Below are 22216 nucleotides of genomic sequence, written 5' to 3' on the forward strand. Positions count from 1 at the left end.
TAGGAAAGTAGATTTTGAAGGGCCCAATTACCAGAAACGTTTCAGAAGTGGTAATTCTAAGGGTCCCTTAATTTTAGTCTTAAAAAATTTCTTAACCTGAAACTAACACTCCGCCAATATAACAACCTTACTTGCATAACTGGAAGTAACAAATTTCCTTCTATCTTCAGTATAACCCTCTGAGATAACCAGGCCTGGTCTTATCTTTAAACAAATTTGCTCCTCCCATCTTCTCACATTTGTCTGAATTGTGCACCATTTCCATAAACCACGTACCACTCTCATGAGCCAAACTCTGTTTATCTAAATATACCTAACCTTTACAGTTCCCAAATCCTACTTCCTGTGCTAACACAGAGGACTATGCCATCCTCCAAATGTATATTTAGCATTACTACTATCTGTACCTCTCTTTTCTAACAATTAATGATAATAATAAAGTTAATTCTTAACTTTTTATATAACTTGGACTTAAGCAGAACTAGACTGAAATCCCAAATGTGCACCTATCTTATGATGTAAAATTGGTCAAGTTGTGAAACTTCCTTGAACCTCAGTTTCCTCATCATTAAAATTAGAATTCCATTGGGTAATATGTTCAAAATGCCTAATATACACACATATTCATACCTACATACATACATTACATACATTCGGACTTACTTTTGTTACTCTTCTTTTCCAAGCAGGGAGATGCAAACTCTCTTTAAAACCCACCGCAAAAGCAATGATGAACAAAGTGGGTACTAAAAATTGCTTAGCTGATGTAAAGAAGCCCCACAACTTTTAAATATGCCCTCATAACAACTCACACAAGGCACACACACACACACACGCACACACACACACACACACACACCGGTAAAATTTCCCGTATGTCACCTACTGAACACCATGAAAAACTCAGATGCAAAATGACACAACCAGATACAGAGGTCCTAGGCTGGTAACCCTAACACCGACATCCTTCTCAAGAATCTGTCTGCCTCAGTACAAACCTGACACTGTATAAAAGGTCAAGAGAAGAAATGTATTTTATTATGTAAGTTAATTTTTCAATCTACACTATCCCTGGGAAGCAAGCAAAACCACTTCTGCAGATTTCAGCCTCAGAAGAGAAAGTCCTAATGGGACAGGGTCTGAGTCATCCATTTAAAACCATCAACGCCTGCCCCACCCTGGAACCAGGGCACTACCGCGACCTTCTACAGCACAGTCTCCAGCATCCAACACTCAGCACCCACCCCAGCCTTCCTGAAGTCCCCACCTCCGACGCGGGTCCAGGCACTAGGAGCACCCAGTCCCACCCCAGGCTCTGACCCAGGGTCAGGTACCCCCACACCAGGGCACATACCCTGGTCCCTCACGCCCCACCTCAGGATTCTACCCGCGCCTGACACCGGCACTCACCCGGGCGGTGACCTTATACACCGTGTAGCCCCTTGGATGTCGCTGGGGCTCGGTGACAGTGTAGAAACGGGCCAGGTCGGCACCCCGCTCCCGGGGAGAGGTCATCCTCCCGCCGCCTCTGCCGCCGCCGCCGGCCGGGGACCATCAGGACAACCCGGCGCCGCCGCGGTCCGGGATCCCCAAACAGCCGCGAAGCGGTGAGGGGGCGGCGGCTCCACGGCTGCCCTCCGCCGCTCGGCTTGTGCTTCCGGCTCGGCAGAGAAGCTTCCGGGTCAGGCCTTTTCCAGCGTCCTGGGGGAGGGGAAACTCCGCGCAGGACGCTGGCCCCTGTCCCGGCCGGGGCCTGGCATCAGGGATCAGGTGGTCGCACTACCTCTCTCTTGTCACCGTGGATACCTGAGACTTCTCCAACGAAGTCTCTGTGCGCTAGCTCTTGACACCTTCTAGATTTTTCTGAGCGATGTTAGAGCCACGACACACAGGTGAGATCCCGGTCCTCCACACCCTCGGCCAACCTGTGTACAAACTTATAAGCAGTCGTAAAGGGACGGAGGGATAGTCCAGCCTAGCGTCTTCTTTCCTTCCCTACTCACGGCCGATCATTTTGCATACCCACAACAACATCTGAACTGTCACAGACATAACTGCTCCTTTTTTCTAAGACAAATCCTGTCCACCCGTGCACCTGTCTTTCAACGTCCACAGCGGCCCGCAACCCTATGTCTATCTTAAAATTCATCCCCTCGGATGCTAAAACCTGGAACCTGCGTCTAACTGGGAAAAAAAAAAAAAAATCACACGACTTCTAAAAGCTACTATGAAGATAGAGTTTCCCATTCAATTGGTTGCTGTCCAGTGCTTGGCAATTCTTTACCTTGCCTTGATCAGGATTTTCTTATTCCCCATAACATTTATTCCAGGTCTTTGCCATTCACCTCAACCCTCTGTTCCTCCTAGTCTTGCCCATCTACCGTTTGTCCCTGCCTTTCTTTCAGAAGAAGGGGGAGGAGTCCTCAGTACCAACCCCTTCATCTTCTCACATTTCTGTTCTGGTATGAGACATGGACACATCCCTTCCACATTATTTACTTATTTATTTTTTATGTTTGTTTATTTTTGAGAGAGAGAGAGAGAGAGACAGAGTGCAAGCAGGGGAGGAGCAGAGAGAGAGGGAGACGCAGAATCTGAAGCAGGCTCCCGGCTCTGAGCAGCCAGCACAGAGCTTGATGCGGGACTCGAACCCACTAACTGTGAGATCATTACCTGAGCCAAAGTTGGCCGCTTAACTGACTGAGCCACCCATGTGCCCCTCCCTTCCTTTACTTTTAAAGACTAATCACTCTACCTGTGCGCTGAAACCCATCCCCTTCGGCAGACCTAAAGACATTGTTCGTTCCATCAGTGACATCTCAACTCTGCTTTCTATACCTTTAATCTTTTTCTCACCACTGGCTCCTCTGTGTCCCAACCTACATATGCCCAAATCTATCTATCATTCATTTATTAAACCTGAATTCCCCTACTTTGTGCCAGACATCATGCTGATAGGCACTGGAGTTACAAAGAGAGTCCCTGCTGTCAAGTACCATCTAGTGGGAAAAAACAGAGAATAATTAAAACATATTGTTGTAAGTACCATGACAGATGTATATGTGGAGTGCTGTAGAGCACATCAAACTCAGAGTAAAGGGTTTTCCGTTACAGGGGAAACCATGACTGAATCTTGAAAGACAGAGAGGAATTAGCCAGGCTGAGATGAGAAAAAAGGACATCATCACAGTTGCCTCTTCTCCTCCTTTCTCCTTCCCTGTATTGTAAAAATTGCCTAAGTTGTTTTTTAAGTAATCTGCATCAGTATTCACACATCCCACATTTATACATTCAGGGATATCACACGTTCATTACCATATTCACTTCAATCGGCCTTCACTACTCTACTCCTACTAAGAAACGGCTTTGAAAAAAAATCTGATGACCACATTTCCCCAATATTTTCAGAGTTTGAACATTTCTGACCATTTCCACCTTTTCAAAACTCCTCTGTGTCCTTAGTATATGAGTCAGCATTCCCTTTGCTTTTTCTTTTACACTCTGAGTCATTCACTCCTTTTCAGCCTCTTTTGCTGATTTCTCCTTTTAAGAAGGTTCAGTGTTGGAGTACCTGGGTGGCTCAGTCAGTTGAGCATCCAACTCTTGATTTCAGCTCAGGTTATGATCCCAGGGCTGTGGGATCGAGCCCTGCCTCCAGCTCCAAGCTGAGTGTGGAGCCTGCTTGGGATTTACAAATAGCAACTTAACATGAATCGTTGCCATAAATATAAAACCTAAAACTATAAAAGTTCTAGAAGGAAACACAGGAAAGAATCTTTGTAACTTTGGATTAGGCAAATGATTCTTAGGAAACAAGTGAATTACAAGAGAAAAAAACTAATAAATTGGACTTCATCAAAATTAAAAATTTCTTCATTGTGAAAGATATCATTAAAGAACAAGACACAGATTGGGAAAAAATATTTACAAAACATGTATCTGATAAAGGATTTGTATCCAAAATATATAAAGAGCTTCTATAATTCAATAGTAAAAAAGAACCAATTCAACTGTTTTAATATGCAAAAGATCTAAATATCCATTTCACCAAAAATGATATAATGAGGGCAAATAAGCACATGTACTACCTTATTCATCTTTAAGGAAATTGCTTTTATTTTTTTAATATGAAATTTATTGTCAAATTGGTTTCCATACAACACCCAGTGCTCATCCCAACAGATGCCTTCCTCAATGCCCATCACCCACTTACCCCTCCTTCCCACTCCCCATCAATCCTCAGTTTATTCTCAGTTTTTAAGAGTTTCTTATGGTTTGCCTCCTTCCCTCTCTAACTTTTTTTTTCCCCTTCCCCTCCCCCATGGTCTTCTGTTAAGTTTCTCAGGATCCACATAAGAGTGAAAACGTTAAGGTATCTGTCTTTCTCTGTATGACTTACTTCACTTAGCATAACACTCTCCAGTTCCATCCACGTTGCTACAAAAGGCCAGATTTCATTCTTTCTCGTTGCCAAGTAGTATTGCATTGTATATATAAACCACAATTTCTTTATCCATCAGTTGATGAACATTTAGGCTCTTTCCATAATTTGGCTATTGTTGAAACTGCTGCTATAAACATTGGAGTACAAGTGCCCCTATGCATACACTCCTGTATCCTTTGGGTAAATTCCTAGCAGTGCTATTGCTGGGTCATAGGGTAGGTCTATTTTTTAATTTTTTGAGGAACCTCCACACCGTTTTCCAGAGTGGCTGCACCAGTTTGCACTCCCACCAACAGTGCAAGAAGGTTCCTGTTTCTCCACATCCTCTCCGGCATCTATAGTCTCCTGATTTGTTCATTTTAGCCATTCTGACTGGCGTGAGGTGATATCTCAGTGTGGTTTTGATTTGTAAGGAAATTGCTTTTAAAAGCACGATGAGGGAAAATGGTGGAGTAAGGAACTCCAAAAGTCCACTATTCCATATGAGCAATGAAAAAAGCTGGCAAAAATTGTCCATATCAACTCTTTCAGAGCTCTGAAAACCAAACAAAAGATTACAGCAACCCAGGGAGCATTTATTCAAGAAAAATAGCTAAATCTCTAGGAACAGAAAGCTTTCTAACATTTTTTAAAGTTTATTTATTTATTTAAGTAATCTCTACACCCAACATGGGACTTGAACTCACGACCCTAAGATCAATAGTCTCATGCTCTTCTGACCAAGCCAGCCAGGTGCCCCACACTTTCTAACATTTTAACTTACCCTAGTTCCATCCCCTACTTTTCAACTCAGGGTATCCCGTTAAATAATGGTCTACTTTCCTGGTACCAGTACAAACGGAGCAAAAGACATCTGATTCTCACAGAATAGTAATTATTTCTTTTGACCTATCTAGTGGTTCCCTGGAGAATGGCCTCAAAAGTCTTGTCTTTATCTCAGCTAACTTGTCCCAGTGCTAAAGCCGCTATCTAGGGGACATTTGTTTTGTTGTTGTTGTTGTTGTTGTTGTTGTTGTTTTTCAGGGGACATTTGTGGAAAACAAACAATAATAGACCGCCCAAGAAGCTTGAGAGGAAAGACAGGAGAATAAGGTTTGGGGAATAGGGCCTTGAAAAGCTCCAAAGAGTCTAGAAAATCACGCACATAACCAGGACTGTACATATGCTCAGGAAAGACCTAAGAAAGCCCTAAGTTTTCATATCTGCCTGACTTTGCAAAAGCAAAAAAAGAAGGTTAAGACAGTTGTAAATTACCTGAGTATTGAGGGTATACCCCAACCTACAAACACAACATACTGCAAAGACTGGGAGATTTTTAAATTTTTTAAATATTTTAATTTTTTTATTTCCAGGCATTTAAGAAAATCTCTGTTTAATCATTAGCTGACCAGTGAGCTAATAGAACAGAGATTTCAGTGGCCACACACAACAAATAATAGATTTTGTAAAATTAGTTCAGAAAACTAGTCCCATGTCAGGCTTTGTGCTAACGGAGACTGGAGCCTGCTTCGGATTCTGTGTCTCCCTCCCTCTCTACCCCTCCCCCGTTCATGCTCTGTCTCTCTCTCTCTCTCTCACACACAAATAAATAAACATTAAAAAAATTTTTTTAATTAGTTCAGAAAAGTTACGAAACAACAATAACAAACAATAACAATGAACTCAGGAGAGGGAAGAGAATCTGATTTCCAGAGGTGAAACATTATAATATTCAAAATGTCCAATTTTCAACAAAAAATTATACGGCAGCCTAAAAAACAAGAAAGCATGGCCCACACACAGGAGAAAAAAAGCAATCAATAAAAATAAAAACCATGTCTATGAGGAAGCCCAAATGTCCTTTACTAGACAAAGACTTAAATCAGTTATTTTAAATGTGTTCAAATTACTAGAGAAAACGATGTCAAACTGACTAAAGCCAAAACCAAAACTGGCTCAAGAAGAAACAGAAAATCTGAAAAGACCTATAATAAGTAATGATATTGAATCAGTAATCAAAAAACTTCAATGAAGAAAAAACCCAGGATCAAATGGCTTCACTGGTAAATCCTACCAGTTGTTTAAAAAAGAATTAACACAAATTTTTCTTAAACGCTTTCAAAAAAATAGAAGATGGGTGAACACTTACTAACTCATTTTATGAGGTCAGTATTATCTGGATACCAAAGCCAAAGACATCACAAAAAAAGGAAAATTGCAGACCAATATCCCTTATGAATATACACAAACATCTTCAACTAAATGTTAGCAAACCAAATGCCACAGCATATTAAAAATATTAAATACTAATGACCAAATGGCATAAATCCCAAAAATACAAGGTAAGTTTAACATATGAAAATAAATCAATGTGATAGACCATAATAATGGAAGTAAAGCAGAAAAATACAAGATTATTTCATTAGATGCAGAAAAAGAATTTGACAAAATCCTTTTCATGATAAAAGCACAAAACAAACTAGAAGTAGAAGGTAAACTCCTCAACCCAACAAAGGACATTGGTGGAAAATTCATAGCTAACATCATAATGGTAAAAGACTGAAAGCTTTTCTCCCTAAGATCAGAAACAAAACAAAGATGTATACTCTTTACACATCTATTCAACACTGTACTGGAATTTCTAGCCAGGGCAATTAGACAAGACAAACTGAAAGAATCCAGATTGTAAAGACAGAAGTAAAACTCTTATTTGCAAGTGACATGATCTCATATTTGGAAAATTCTAAAGGATACACACAAAACAAAAAAACTTATTAGAGATAATAAAGTTAAGCAAAATTGCAGGATATAAGATCATTACACAAAAATCAATTTTATTTCTGCACACTAGCAATAAACAATCTGAAAATGAGATTAAGAAAATAATTCTATCATCAAAAATAAAACATTTGGGAATAAAGTTAACCAAGGAAATGCAAGGCTTGTATACTGAAAGCTCTAAAACATTGCTGAGAGAAATTTAAGAAGGCCTAAATAAATACAAAGTCATCTCATGTTCATGGACTGGAATATTGTTAAGATGGAAATATTCCCCAAATTGATCTATAGATTCAATGTAATCCCTACTGCAATTTCAACTGCTCTTTTTCCAGAAATGGACAAGCTGATCCTAAAATTCATGTGAAATGCAAAAGCCTTTGAATAGGCAAAACAATCTTAAAAAAAAAAAAAAGTTGAAGGACTCACATGTCCTGATTTCAAAACTTACTACAAAGCTATAGTTATCAAGGCAATGTGATAGTGGCATAAAGATAAACATATAAATAAATGGCATAGAGTTGAGAACTCAGAAATACACTCATACATTATAGTCCAATAATTGTCAACAAGGATGGAGGTGGTGGTGTGGGGACCGATAGTCTTTTCAACAAATGGTGTTGGAAAAACTGGACATCCACATCAAAAAGAATCTGGACTCCTACCTAACACCGTATACTAAAATTGTACCAAAGACTTAAATGTAAGAACTAAAACTATGAAACTCTTAGAAGGAAACAGGTGTATACCTTTCTAACCTTGAATTAGGAAATGGTTTCTTAGCTATGACACAAAAAGCACTAGCAACCAAACTAAAAATAAAGTTATTTCATCAAAATTAAATGTTTCATACATCAAAGGACTCTATGAAGAAAGTGAAAGGGAACCTACAGAATGGGAGAAAATATATGTATCTGCGAGGGTCTAGTATCCAGATTAATCTAACTCAACAATGAAGAACAAATAACCCTATTTAAAAATAAGCAAAGGATCTGAATATACATTTCTCCAAATTAGATATACAAATGACCAGTAAGCACATGAAATGATGCATCATTGGTCATCAGGGAATGCATATCAAAACCACAATCTGATAAGACTTCATACCCGCTAGGATGGTGATATGGGCTGAATTGTGTCCCCCAAAAATCCATATGTTGAAGTTCTAACCTGTTACTTCAGAATGCGATTGTATTTGGAGGAAGGTCCTTTAAAGTGTCACTTAAGGTAAAATGAGATGGTTTGGGTGGGTCCTAATCTAATATGACTCATGTTTTCATAAGAGAAGATTAAGACACATACACAGGAAAGACCATGTGAAGACGCAGAGAGAAGATGGCCATTTACAAAACAAGGAGAGAGACCTTCAGAAGAAACTAGCCCTGCCAACACTTTGATATACTTCCAGCCTCCAGAATTGTAATAAAATACATTGTCCAAGCCTGTGGACAGTCTGTGGTAGTTTGTTACATTAGCCCTAGCAAACTAATACAGAGGGCTATTTTTAAAAATAGACAATAAGTTGGTACTGAAGATATGGAGTAATTTGACCCTCATACATTGCTCATGGGAATTTTAAATGATGAAGCTCATGTGGAAAAAATTTTTACAATTTCTTAAAAACTAAACACAGAGTTACCATATGATCCAGCAATTCCACTCCTAACTATGCCCAAGAGAACTGAAAAATATGTCCACAAAAAACCTGCATGTGAATGTTATTAGCAGTATTATATACAACAGGCAAAAAGTAGGAATAACCCCAAAAAAGACATTCAGATGGCCGACACATGAAAAAATGCTCCACGTCACTCATTATCAGGGAAATACAAATCAAAACCACAATGAGATACCACTTTACACCTGTCAGAATGGCCAACATTAACAACTCGGGCAACAACAGATGTTGGCGGGGATGCGGAGAAAGAGGATCTCTTTTGCATTGTCAGTGGGAATGCAAGCTGGTGCAGCCAGTCTGGAAAACAGTATGGAGGTTCCTCAAAAAACTAAAATAGAACTACCCTACGACCCAGCAATTGCACTACTAGGTATTTATCCAAGGGACACAGGTATGCCATTTTGAAGGGGCACATGCACCCCAATGTTTATAGCTGCACTATCAACAACAGCCAAAGTATGGAAAGAGCCCAAATGTCCATTGATGGATGGATGAATGGATAAAGAAGATGTGATATATATATATACACACACACACACACACACACACACACACACATATACATATATATGTATTACTTGGCAATCATAAAGAATGAAATCTTGCCATTTGTAACTACGTGCATGGAACTAGAGGGTATTATGCTAAGTGAAATTAGTCAGAGAAAGACAAATATCATATGACTTCACTCATATGAAGACTTTAAAACACAGAACAGATGAACATAAGGGAAGGGAAGCAAAAATAATAAAAACAGGGAGGGGGACAAAACATAAGAGACCCTGAAATATGGAGAACAAATAGAGGGTTACTGGAGGGGTTGTGGGAGGGGGAATGGGCTAAATGGGTAAGGGGCATTAAGGAATCTATGCCTGAAATAATTGTTGCACTATATGCTAACTAATTTGGATGTAAATTTAAAAAATAAAATTAAAAAAATTTTTAAAAAGTAGGAATAACCCAAGTATCCATAAACTGATGAAAAGACAAACAAAATATGGTTTATCCAATACAATGAAGTACTATTCAGCCATAAAAAGGAGTAAAGTACTAATACATACTACAACATCGATGAACCTTGAAAAGATTATGCTATGTGAAAGAAGCCAGACAGAAAAGTCTAACTAGTACATAATTTAATTTATATAAAGTGTCCAGATTGAAAAATCTGTGAAGACAGACAGGAGATTAGTGGTTGACAAGGGATGGAGGGAGAAAGGGGATGAGGAAATTGGGAGGTATGGGGTTTCTTTTAAGGATAATGGAAAGTTCTGGAATTAGTGGTGATGATTACACAAGCTTGCAAATATTCTAAAAACCACTGAGTTATATACTTTATGTGGTTAAAATGGTGACTTTTATGTTATGTGAATTTTATCTTAATTTAAAAAAAACTACATTGAGATATCACCTTACGACCAAAACAATGGCTAACATTTAAAAAAAAATTTAAATCTTTATTCACTTTTAAGAGACAGAGAGAGGGAGAAGACTTGTGAGACTACATCCCACTTCTGACCTCCAGAACGGTAAGATCTACAACACCCAAGCCTCCACTTGAGAGTTGTCACTCTCTGCCTGTTCACGTTCATTTTAGGAGCAAGTACACAGACAACCGAAGGGAAGTGAGCCTGCTTTTGTTGTTGCTATTTGTTTTCTCATTTGTTTCCCTGACCAACTATAAAAGTCCCTGCCTGACTCTCTGGAGTGACTGCTAGCATCTTCTTTCCTGTGTGAAATTCCTCCGGACTGAGTGGGCCACTGAACTGCGGCGACAGGCAGGTCAGTATCTGAACTAATAATGAATGGCCCGGCAGTTTCTCCTCCACGAATCACAGAATGTTGGAGCTAGTTGGAGCCTTGAGATCATCTATTCCAGTCTTATTTTACAGTAGGAAACAGATGCCCAGAGAATTAAAAAGACTTCCCGAGAAAACAAAAAAACACTGATGCCCGGCCCCTGCCCCCAGAGAGGCTGATTCGATTGTTCTGTGGTAGGGCCTAAGTGTCCATTATTTTTCAAAGCCCTCCTTTCTCATGGGACTTTGAAATTTGGCCTACTCTCAACACATACTGAATTCTACTTAAAGGTCCAAACTAACGATAATTAATTTCCAGTATCACAGAGACCAATACCTGTTTTATTCCTGGTCACTATAAGCTTTCATTCGATGCAAAGCAAAAACATTTCTGCATGTTCTTCCCTGAAAGTTCTCATTTTCCCTGTCCTTGTTTAGCTTCTGAGAGAGAACCTTATGTGACTCCATTTCCTTCCCTGGATCCTACGCTGTCAGTGTTTCTTTTTCCTCTCCATACCTTGGGAACCGAAGTCTCCCCCCAGACCTCAATCCCAACAATCAACAGACCTCTCCATGGTGCTCCCCACATGCCTTCATGAACCACCTTGGGCCAGGCGTGTGGACAGCCCCCTTGCCTCCATGCTGTGCTCAGGCCAACAGGAAGTTGCTGGTTCCTCCAAATCAGCAGTTGTGCACGGAAAAAATGCTATTTGCAGATGCTTTGATTTTTAAGATTAATACTTCTTTTATTAAAGTTCAATTTAAGGGGTACCTGGGTGGCTCAGTCGGTTAGGTGTCTGACTTCGGTTCAGGTCATGATCTCACAGTTCATGGGTTCAAGCCCCACATCGGGCTCTGTGCTGACAGCTCGGAGCCTGGAGCCTGCTTCAGATTCTGTGTCTCCCTCTCTATACCCCTCCCTGGCTCACACTCTCTCCACCTCTCTCTCAAAAATAAATGAACATTAAAAAAAATAAAATAAAAAAAAAAATAAGAGACAGAGAGAGAACATGAGGGGCGGGGGGCAGAGAGAGGGGGGACACAGAATCCAAAGCAGGCTCCAGACTGTCAGCACAGAGCCCGACGCAGAGCTCGAACCCACGAACCGTGAGATCATGACCTGAGCCAAAGTTGGAAGCTCAACCGACTGAGCCACCCAGGCGCCCCATCAATGGCTAACATTTTAAAGACTGGTGTTACCCAATGTTGACAGGGACAGGAGCAACTGAAACTTTCATAGGTTGCCAGTGGGGATTCAAAATGACTCAGCCACATTGGAAAACAATTTGGCAGTTTCTTATAAAGTTAAACATACACTTACTATATATCCCAGCAATCTCACTCATAGGTATTTTACCCAAGAGAAATAATATATATATATACATATATATATATATATATATATATATATATATATATATATCCATATGAAGACCTACATGTGAATATTGATAGCAGCTCTGTTCATAATAGCCCCCAAATGGAAACAACTCAAATGTCCACCTAACAGATTGTGGTCCCAGAATGACTAAAGGTAAAAATACTGATAATAATAGCAATTTCATTCCTGGAGATATACACAAGAAAAGTGAGTATATCCATTTAAAAAGACACACACAGGAAAGTTTATTATTCAGAAGGTCTGAAAATTTGCCACAACCCAAGTGTCAATTATCAGTAAAACGGATAAGTTAAATGTGGTATAAATCACACAATGGCATTTACACAACAATTAAGAAGGAAGAACTACTGGTACATGTATCAACAAGGAAGAATGTACACACATAATGTTGAGCAAAAGAAGCCAGACCTAAGAGTATATACTCTATGATCCCATTCACAGAAAATTCAAGAAACTAAAACAATTTTATGGCGATAGAAGTCAGAATAGTGGTTATCCACAGAGGATGGAGAGGGGGCAGGCGGTGAAAGGTACAATGGGCATCACCTGAGAAGCACCTGAGAGACGTCTGGGACACTGGAAAGTTCATGCTCCGGTTAGCAGTTACATAAGTGCACACACATGAAAATTTATCAAGCTGAACATTTAAGATTTATGTACTTATGTGCCCAATTAGTAAGTGTTTTAAATTTTCAAAGAAAATAAAAACTACCCCGGTCTACCTACCTGCCTCCAATTCATCCATAGTCCCGTTAAAATTATCCTATGAGATTTTTCAAAATATTATAATAGCTCAAAGATTCCCTTAAATCTTTTTTTTTTTGACATCCATGACCCCAGATTTCCCAAGCTTAAGGTAACTGTTTATGAATTAAAAATTCATTAAAGAAAGTTAATACCTACCTTACACTTTGATGTTAGCCTTCACCAAAGGATCCTTCCAGCTAAATGTCCAGTGGCACAGGCAGAGTCAAAATACTTGGTAAAGTCACCACCAAACAGCCACTGACTTACTCATTATTTAGACAAACAAAAGACAAAGTCCCTCTCTTCAAGGAGATATTAAACAACCACAGAGTGTTTTTGCTCTTTCTTGCGTGCAGCTTTCTCATGCTCTCCTCTGACGCTCCATTGCTCAGTCTCTTCGTTCTCCCCGGTGTCCAAGGAACCCCTGCTGAGGGCTGCTCTTACTCCTTAATATCTTCCCAGAAAGATAACCCTAGGAGCCCTAAAACAGACCAAACCAGGCAGCAAGATAATTTGTCAGAGGTGAGCTCTATTCCATAACATCCACAAGTCTCTGCACTATAGGGACTCACAAATCTGCAAAGCCCCATTCAGGATTGAGAGATGGGAAGAACAAAGCATTTGGGATAGAGAGGAGAAAAAGGCTAATCTAAATTTCATATTCTGACTACCAAACTCCTAGAATTGTACCTCTGGTTTAAAAGCCTGGACATTGAGAGTTCTTAATTTAATCAGCCCACACAGGTTAGGAAAGAAATAGATTCTAGCAAGGGGTGAGTGCTGTAATGTTTTCATCAAAGACGACTGCAGAACATACACTCATACATACATTCCATCAGCTTTCCAGATTAATTTACTATTATAAGACCACTATTTAAATCTTCCTTGTTTCAAATTAAATCTTTAGTTTGCCACCATCGTAGCAGGCTAAGATGTAATCTTAGATTGGAAAAATGAGAAACCATGTGAAAAAAAAAAAAAAAGAAAGGAAACATTCCACAACCATAAAGAATTAGGAAATCGCTGTACCAGACTACAGGATTCTGCAGGGGAAAGAACTATGTCACCATGACAACCTGGGATATTTTTATTGAGAGAGTTGATAGGTTCTACAGAAACATTTTTCATAATTTGGAGGCTGAAAGTAATATATAAGAACATGTGTGGGAGTTGAGAGACATTTCAAATTTGGATTTTCATCTTTTTTTTCAGCTTTTCCTTGCAATCTACATGTTGCCAAATCTTGTTTTTTAAGGGCAAAGGGATAAAAGTAATTTTTATATCCCATGTTCGTATATAAGCATTAGGTACATGTGTGTATTTATGTAACTTCACTCATTAACAAATACAAAGTTTCTTGACAAGCAGGGGAAATTTGTAACAATTAATGGCTCAAAATAGTTTATATATTTGCATACCCATCCTTGGCTTAAAAATATGAAAGTATCAGATAGATATTTCTGTCATGTATTGTATCCATACTATATTACTTCTCATTTGACTTCATAACATTTTTATCTTCTATTTTTAATTTCCTTTGTACCATTTCCCAAAGAGTCTGTATATGGTTCTGCTATATGTGTATTATCTACCTGGTATATGCTAGTTTACTTAACAAAGTGTATGTTTTCAATGTTATTTTGCCTACAAAGCGGATGTAAAATAAAACAAAACATGTCTCTCTGTGTCTTATAACAGATACTTCACAGCTATCATTTATTCAAGCTTCACAATATTTTACAGGTATTATTATCCCCCTTTTAGAGATGAAGTAACTGTTATCAAGGAGATGATATATTTGCTACTTCCACAGGGAAGTGTCAGGTCTGTGTTAAAACCCAGGTCTATCTGACACCTGAGAGTCTTCCCATTTCCTATGTTACATTGAATCTCAACGTCCTCATAATTCTTGAAGCACAGACTTTGCACTTACAAATAAATAAATAAATTGTTTCTGGACAATAAGGCAATATATAATGCAATATAATCCAACGTATCTATACTTCCAGCTAAGATACCTGTAATTTCTTGCATTGAAGACATCCTCTGCTCCAAACACGTATCAATGACACATAAAATATAGAAAGAGAAATTACGAAACAAATAAAGAGGGTGCCTGGGTGGTTCAGTCAGTTGAGCATCCAACTCCTGATTTTGGCTCAGGTCATGGTCTCACAGGTTGTGGGATCAAGCCCCACACTGGGCTCCATGCTGGGCTTGGAGCCTGCTTGGGATTCATTCATTCATTCTCTCTCTCTCTCTTTCTCTCTCTCTCTCTCTCTCTCTCTCTCTCTCTGTCTCTCAAACTAAATTAAAAACAATACAAACCATTATCATGCTCAGAAACCATATAAACCTCTCTAAGGCCCAGAACACCAAAGCTGAGGCCTGCTGGGCTCCCCATCTAGGAATTTTGTACTGCTGTGTACAGGGACCAAAAATCCTCCCAAGAAAGGGAAGGGATGGATTCAAGTTCACTGCTGAAACCAGGGGCTTCTTCACCCATGAAAAAAAGTTAAAAAGGGCTACAGTGACTCCTTCTAGAGCCATGGCTTAGGGAGCCAGGAGAAAGGTGACACAGCACGACACCCAGGACCTGGGCCAAGCTGCCCACTAGTTCAGAGACTGGATCTGTAATTTCTCTTAATAGCATAGCCAGACAAGCCTAAGCCAGGAATATAAGTCCTAATTCTAGTCTGGGAGTTCCTTGGGGAAAAATGGAGGCAACTACGAGTTAACAAAGAGTGAGAAAAACAAACAAACAAATTTCCTAATCAGGATGTCTGTATATCAAAATTCCAAAACATATAAGGAAATTCATACTTAGAACAGTGACCAACAAAATTAGAGGAGATAAGTTTATCCCAGATGAAATGAACATAAGAAAATGATTCGAAAATGAGTTTTAAATAAGCATGTAAGCATATTTAAGTATTCTCTAAGAAAGTTAAAAGAAAAAATACAAGGAATTATAAAAGCAAGGAGAAAAACAAAAGGTTGACATGGAAAAGCATCTACTAGATATCCTGGAAATAACAAAATATAGTCATTGAAGTAAACACTCAATAGACAAAATACACTCTGGTCTCAGTTGAAGAAAAAGTTTAGTAAATTAATAGAACTGAGGATTCACCCAGATCTCCACATAGCAAGATAAGATGAAAAGGAGAGGAAAGAGAAGGAAGAGGACAAGAGGAGTGGTTAAGAGTAGTCAGAAGACAAAAGAATGAAGAGGGTTTAATAGTGATCTAATAGGAATTCCAGAAAAAGATAATAGAGGAAATGGTGGGAAAAACAATATTCACAGAGATAATGGGGTCAACATTTCTGAATTGAACAAAGAAGTTTTCAGAATGAAAGTTCACATTGAATGCTAATTAGTAAAAAGCAATTCTGGGGCGCCTGGTGGCTCAGTCTATTAAGATTCTGACCTTGGCTCAGGTCATGATCTCATGGTCTATGAGTTCAATCCCCACATCAGGCTCTCTCTGCTCTCAGCACAGAGCCTGTTTTGGATCCTCTGTCTCCCTCTCTCTGCCCCTCCACCACCTGTGCTCTCTCTCTGGCTCTCTGAAAATAAATAAATAAACTTTAAGAAAAAAAAGAAAAAAGCAATTCCACATATACAAAGTAGATCTTAAAAACCAACAGGAGAAAGGACAGGTTAGCTGCAATGGAATGACATTTAGACTTACAGCAGACTTAATCAGCAACAATAGATGTTAGAACACAATGAGTAATTAAGAATACTATGGAAAAATAACTGTGGGTCTCAAAGTATATCAAACCCTAAATATCATTCAAGAAAGAAACCAAAGTAAAGATATTATCAGTGACACAAAACTAAGAGACCTTATCACAAACATTTGCTAAGAAACAAGAAAGAGCAAAGAAATTTTTTTGAATATGTTGGTGAATTTGCTTACTATTAAAAGGCTAATTTTGAGGGAACAAAATAAACTAAGAAATACGGGTAGCAATGTTTAGTGAAAAGTTAACGTCTAGTAAAGTCTTATTTGGGAAGAAGACAGAAGTAAGATTTTTATTAGATATTTTGTTAGGAATAGAAATGAAATTAGTATTTGGCATAAGGGAATTTTTATACACACCTAGTAGAAGTACAACCAATTTGGAGAGCAATTTCTAGTAGATGAGGATGTATTATTCCCTCTCAGCCAGCAATTCCAATTCTAGGAACATGTAAAGAAAACATCCCAGGGGCGCCTGGGTGGCTCAGTCAGTCAGTTGAACTTCCAACTTCGGCTCAGGTCATGATCTCTCAATTCTGTTTTTGAGTTCATGTCCCACATTGGGCTCATCAGACTCACAGCTCAGAGCCTGGAACCTGCTTCAGATTCTGTGTCTCCCTTTCTCTGCCCCTCCTGCGCTGGCAGTCTGCCTCATTCTCTCTCTCAAAAATAAACAAACATTAATAAAGAAACAAAATGTTTAAAAAAATCACAAATGCGAGCAAGGAGACATACAAGAATATTCATAACAGCATTAGTAATAATAGTAAAAAACTATAAACAACGTAAATGTGTATCAGCAGAATAAAGGATTAGTAAATTGTGATTTGTATTTGGAATACTGTGTGCAGTAGGAAAAAGTGAATGAACCAGAATTAGAAGTAGAAACATGAGTAAAATCTTATAACGTTGAGAATAAAAAACAAGTCGCAGAAAGATGCAGAGTATAACATTCTAGTTTTAAGATGTCTAAAATTTAGTTTTAAAATATTATATGTTGTACATAATACTTAAAATCAATGGAAAACTTAACAGTACATGGGAATGAAAAGAGCCAAAATCAGGATAGTAGTTACCTTTGGGAAGATGAAGGGGAATGGCATTGTGTATGGGGTACCAAGAGGCTTCAACTATACTTGTAATATTTTCTTTTTTTTTAAGTTTATTTTATTTCTCCGATGTTTATTTTTATTTTTGGGACAGAGAGAGACAGAGCATGAACAGGGGAGGGGCAGAGAGAGAGGGAGACACAGACTCGGAAACAGGCTCCAGGCTCCGAGCCATCAGCCCAGAGCCTGACGCGGGGCTCGAACTCACGGACCGCGAGATCGTGACCTGGCTGAAGTCGGACACTTAACCGACTGCGCCACCCAGGCGCCCCTATTTTATTTCTTTTCAGAGAGAACACAAGCAGGGGAGGGGCAGAGAAAGAGGGAGACACAGAATCTGAAGCAGGCTCCAGGCTCTGAGCTGTCAGCACAGAGCCTGACATGGGGCTCGAATTCATGAGTTGTGAGATCATAACCTGAGCTGAAGTGGGACGCTTAACCAACTGATCCACTCAGGCGGCTCTTGTAACACTTGACTTCTTAAGCTGGGTGTAGGGATAAATGAATAAACAAATGAGTGAATGAATTTTAACCGCAAATGTCATCGGAGTATACCTGATAAAGAGGTATAACTAAAACAGTACCTGGAAAGATTATTTAAATTGGAACTTAACAAACTACAAATGTTATGCATTTGTTATGGTATCAACTTATTTTCTTTCCCCTGGCTTTATTGAGGTATGATTGGCAACTAAAAACTATATATTAAGGTATGCAACATGATGTTTTAATATATGTATACATTTTTAAATGCTTATCACAATCAAGCTTAACATACCCATCACCTCACCTACTCACCTAGTTACTATTTGTGTGTGTGTGTGTGTGTGTGTGTGTGTGTGTGTGTGTGTGTGTGTTGAGGACATTTAAGATCTACTCTCTTAGCAAATTTCAAATATACAATATATTATTATTAACTATACTCACCATGCTATATAGTAGGTCTCAGAACTTCATCTTATAACTGCAAGTTTGTAACCTTTGATGAATATGGTATTACCTTCTGATTCTTTCTGTTCTCTAGAAACTAGCGAAGGCCTTCTCCAGTTGTGTCAAAGTAAAACGTTTCTGTTTCAGTTTGTTTTGGACTTTTCTTCTTTCTCCTGGCTCTGCCTTGTTTGCCGATACAATCTGGACATCCCAGTCCAGAGGCTGAAATGGTCACTTCCCTGCTTAAGGACTGGAAAAACAATTTTCAAATAATTCTAAGTCTCTCTGCTATTGTTAAAAATTTGTATTCTGAGTATTATTTTCTCTTCGGCCACATTTCCATAGCTCTAGCCATGTCTATTTCTAGTTGTACAGTACTTAATTCCTTCATGAGCTTCGCTGAACCTCTGTTACACCCTGAAAAGTGCCTCCACTAGTGACTTACTCCTCAGGAGGAGAGACACTCTCTGACTTCATGCCACTGCATCTCTCCATCTCATCTCTCTTCATAATCAGCCTTGGCAGTTTCAGTGAAAGAGAGCAGTCCTACCTGCTTTATAGTTTGGGCAGGAAGAACGTTCACGGACAAAGAGTAAACACAGAAACACAAAAACTCATTAGTCTAGGAATTCTTGAGAGTCCCCATATCACAGAAATGTGGGATTTCAAGCACTTCCACTTTCTTTTAAACATCAGTCCCTCTGGGAGAGATTTATTAACTCACACTTTGCCATATTTGCTACTCACATCCCAGTCCAGTCAATTCAAGTTCCTGAGGTCTTAAGGAGTCCCCTACTAGCTGATGAGTATCTGTATGCTTGTCCAAACAACTTGGTTTCCTTTTAGTAGAGACCTTGGACCCTGAAGTTTTCTTGACCACCATTCTTCACTGCCTCAATCCATGACTATCTGTGCAATTATGATGGGATGGTATTTTGAAACATCAATCAATCAATGTCTCTACCCATTTCTAGTTAACATTAAACTACTTCAAGAAAGAAATCACCTGCTCACTAGAGATTGACCTTAATTATGTAAACTTTGATTCTTACAACATTTCTTATTAGTTTCTATAATAATATATTTTTCTTTTAAGTATATCATATTTAAAGTGTCTTTATCTTTTTTTTCAAGTAATTTTAGGAATTAAACTTATAGAAGTGCTAAGGTACCTGGCTGGCTCAGTCAGTGTAGCATATGACTCTTGATCTCTGGGTTGTGGGTTCAAGCCCCACACAGGGTGCAACGATTACTTAAAAATAAAATGTTTTAAAAATATTTATACAAGTGCTAATTTATCTCTATAAACCAATTAGAGTGCAGCTCCTTTAGTAAAATAAACTTCATAATTTCACTTAGTAATATCTTCCAGATGTAGGACATCTCACGTTCATATAATGAGAGGTAAAGCCCTTCATAAATAACAGGCACATAGACATACAGGCAAATAGAGAACTTATGGCTTTGAGTCTACAATTTCAGCCACGTGTCAAGAGTCAACACAGAAGCACAAAATCTCACTAGTCGAGATGCCAAAGAGTTGTTTTTCCCAGTGGGCACAGAATTCTTGAGCTCAAAATAGACAGACAAATGAACAAGAATAACAAGCCAGATTCTCTGCTGTCTTTCACTCCATACAAAAAAGATCTCTGTAAGCCATTAATCCTTTTACAGAGATCACCAAGTGGCCAGACCACACTACCAAATTGCCAATCACTGCTGCCACAGGAGAGGCATAATTTATTGACCATATACAAACCAAAACACAAAACCAGTGGAGAAGAAAATTAAAATTAGGAAAACAGAAATTGAAGAAAATTCTGGTGTCCTTCAGATCCACCTCTGAAAGCAGGAAAAGAAATACCTACACTTGGCAATCCATGAGCTAGAGCTCCCTGGTCATAAGTTGGTCTGGTTCTGTCCAACGAATACACTGGGCATCTTGGTGGGAACTGCAAAACTGTTAAAGGATAACTCTAAAAGAAAGAATTTAAAAAGTAGTTATACAAAAGGATTTTATTTAACTCTTTTATTAACCTTCTCTGATAGATGTTACAATTTGTTCCAGGAGAATCCAAACAGCAGACACTTTACAGATCAGGAATATTGACCTTGCAAATGAATGCAAAACTGGCTTTTCTGCAGAGAAGGAGAGTTCTCTCTCCATTGGATAGAACTCAACTCACATGTTCACAGATAATAGTCATTTGTATTACCATCTGTTGTCTACAAGTTAACTTTAATCACTACAGAATTCTAAAATAGTCTGATTCAAGATAAAGGTGAGTATCTTTCAGGATCAGACAATCCTCCAAACTCCAGCATTCCATTGAAAGGACATCCATTAATCTTTTTTGCTTATTTCAAAGTGTTACATTTCTCCTTAACACATTACAAACCAGAGGACATAGGATGTACTAGAGGGAGAAGTTTCTGCTCATTCACAGATCTGCTCTACTTCTGGCCCTGTGTTTATCATTCATTCAAAAATATCTACAATCTACTGTGTACTTAGCACAGCACTAGGTGGGGTAAATTTTGAAAATAATGGGTCATGGTCCTTGCTCACAAGGAACTTACAATCTCATTATGGAAATAAGACATACAAAAAAGTAGCCAATAAATATAATAAACTGCAAAATTTTTAGTACAACCAGAAAAGAGGGCAATATAAAATAGAAATACATCTGACCATCATTATTGATGCACTATGTATTTGTGAATTTGCCTACCTACTAAAATTTATCTGTAACTCCAAAACCAATACTTGCAAGTGCTTTTACATTCATTCATGGACACATGCAGAGTGGTGAAAATTTTTGTTGTTGCATACTCCCAGCTGAGCTTGAAGGAAGCAAAGCTTGCCTTCCTGTTTCAGCCCTCACATTATAAACAACTGTCCTCTTCACAGTCTATTTAGTACTATGTTTTCCACATTTTTGTGCTTTCGTTGGTGATTTTGCTGTTTAAAATGGTCCCCAAGGGTAGTGCTGAAGCGCTGTCCTAAGTGCTTAGGATCCTAAGCACATTTCTGTGACGTGCCTTATGGAGAAAATAAATATGTTAGCTAAGCTTCACTCAGGCTCGGCCACGAATTCAACGTTAAGGAGTCAAAAATATATACTAAATGAAGTGTCTTTAAGCAGAAACACATATAAACCAAGGTTATGTATCAATTAGGTGGCTAAAATGCGACCAGAGGCTCAGGGGAACCTAGCCTGTATCCCCACTAGAAGCAATTGTTCGGTATTCACTATTACGGCGTTGGCAGTAACTTTATAGAACATTAACAATCACAAATGATGGCAATCAACTAATACTGAGGAAAAATGTTTTTCAAGTACATCCGATTTCCTTATTAACATACAAGAGAACAACAACAAAAAAGCCTTCCCAAGAATTTACTCCACTCACTGCTCTCCCAAAGAGCCTACAATTGAAGTAACCTTCCCCCCCTCCCCACTTTATTCTTCCTTCTTCCTCAGTTTCCCTCTCCCTCTCCCCCACTTTATTCTTCCTTCCTCAGTTTCCCTTTCCCTCTCCTTCTCCCCCTCCCCCTTTCAGAAGGGTCTCCACTTAAAGAATGTTTCCCAATAATCTA

At 38.8% G+C, this 22216-nt stretch overlaps 1 protein-coding gene and 1 long non-coding RNA gene across 14 annotated transcripts in view; both read right to left on the reverse strand.

Annotated features, from left to right (window-relative positions):
* RPS6KC1 (ribosomal protein S6 kinase C1) overlaps positions 1-1656 on the reverse strand; it is a 347664-nt gene extending 346008 nt beyond the window's left edge. For all 13 annotated transcript variants that reach the window (XM_045048944.1, XM_045048943.1, XM_023247759.2 and 10 more), the window contains exon 1: positions 1411-1656. In XM_045048944.1, the coding sequence (XP_044904879.1) occupies positions 1411-1515 (105 nt within the window). In that variant the 5' untranslated portion in view covers positions 1516-1656. The remainder of the gene's footprint in view (positions 1-1410) is intronic.
* A 10619-nt stretch (positions 1657-12275) lies between these two features.
* On the reverse strand, positions 12276-14992 carry LOC109495642. Its single transcript, XR_006591942.1, has 2 exons — positions 12984-14992; positions 12276-12656 (listed from the first exon to the last, which is right to left on the reverse strand). It is a non-coding gene; the product is annotated as an uncharacterized LOC109495642 (long non-coding RNA).
* Between the last annotated feature and the right edge of the window lie 7224 nt (positions 14993-22216).

Source organism: Felis catus, chromosome F1 (genome assembly GCF_018350175.1).
Source record: "Felis catus isolate Fca126 chromosome F1, F.catus_Fca126_mat1.0, whole genome shotgun sequence".
Lineage (NCBI taxonomy): Eukaryota > Metazoa > Chordata > Mammalia > Carnivora > Felidae > Felis > Felis catus.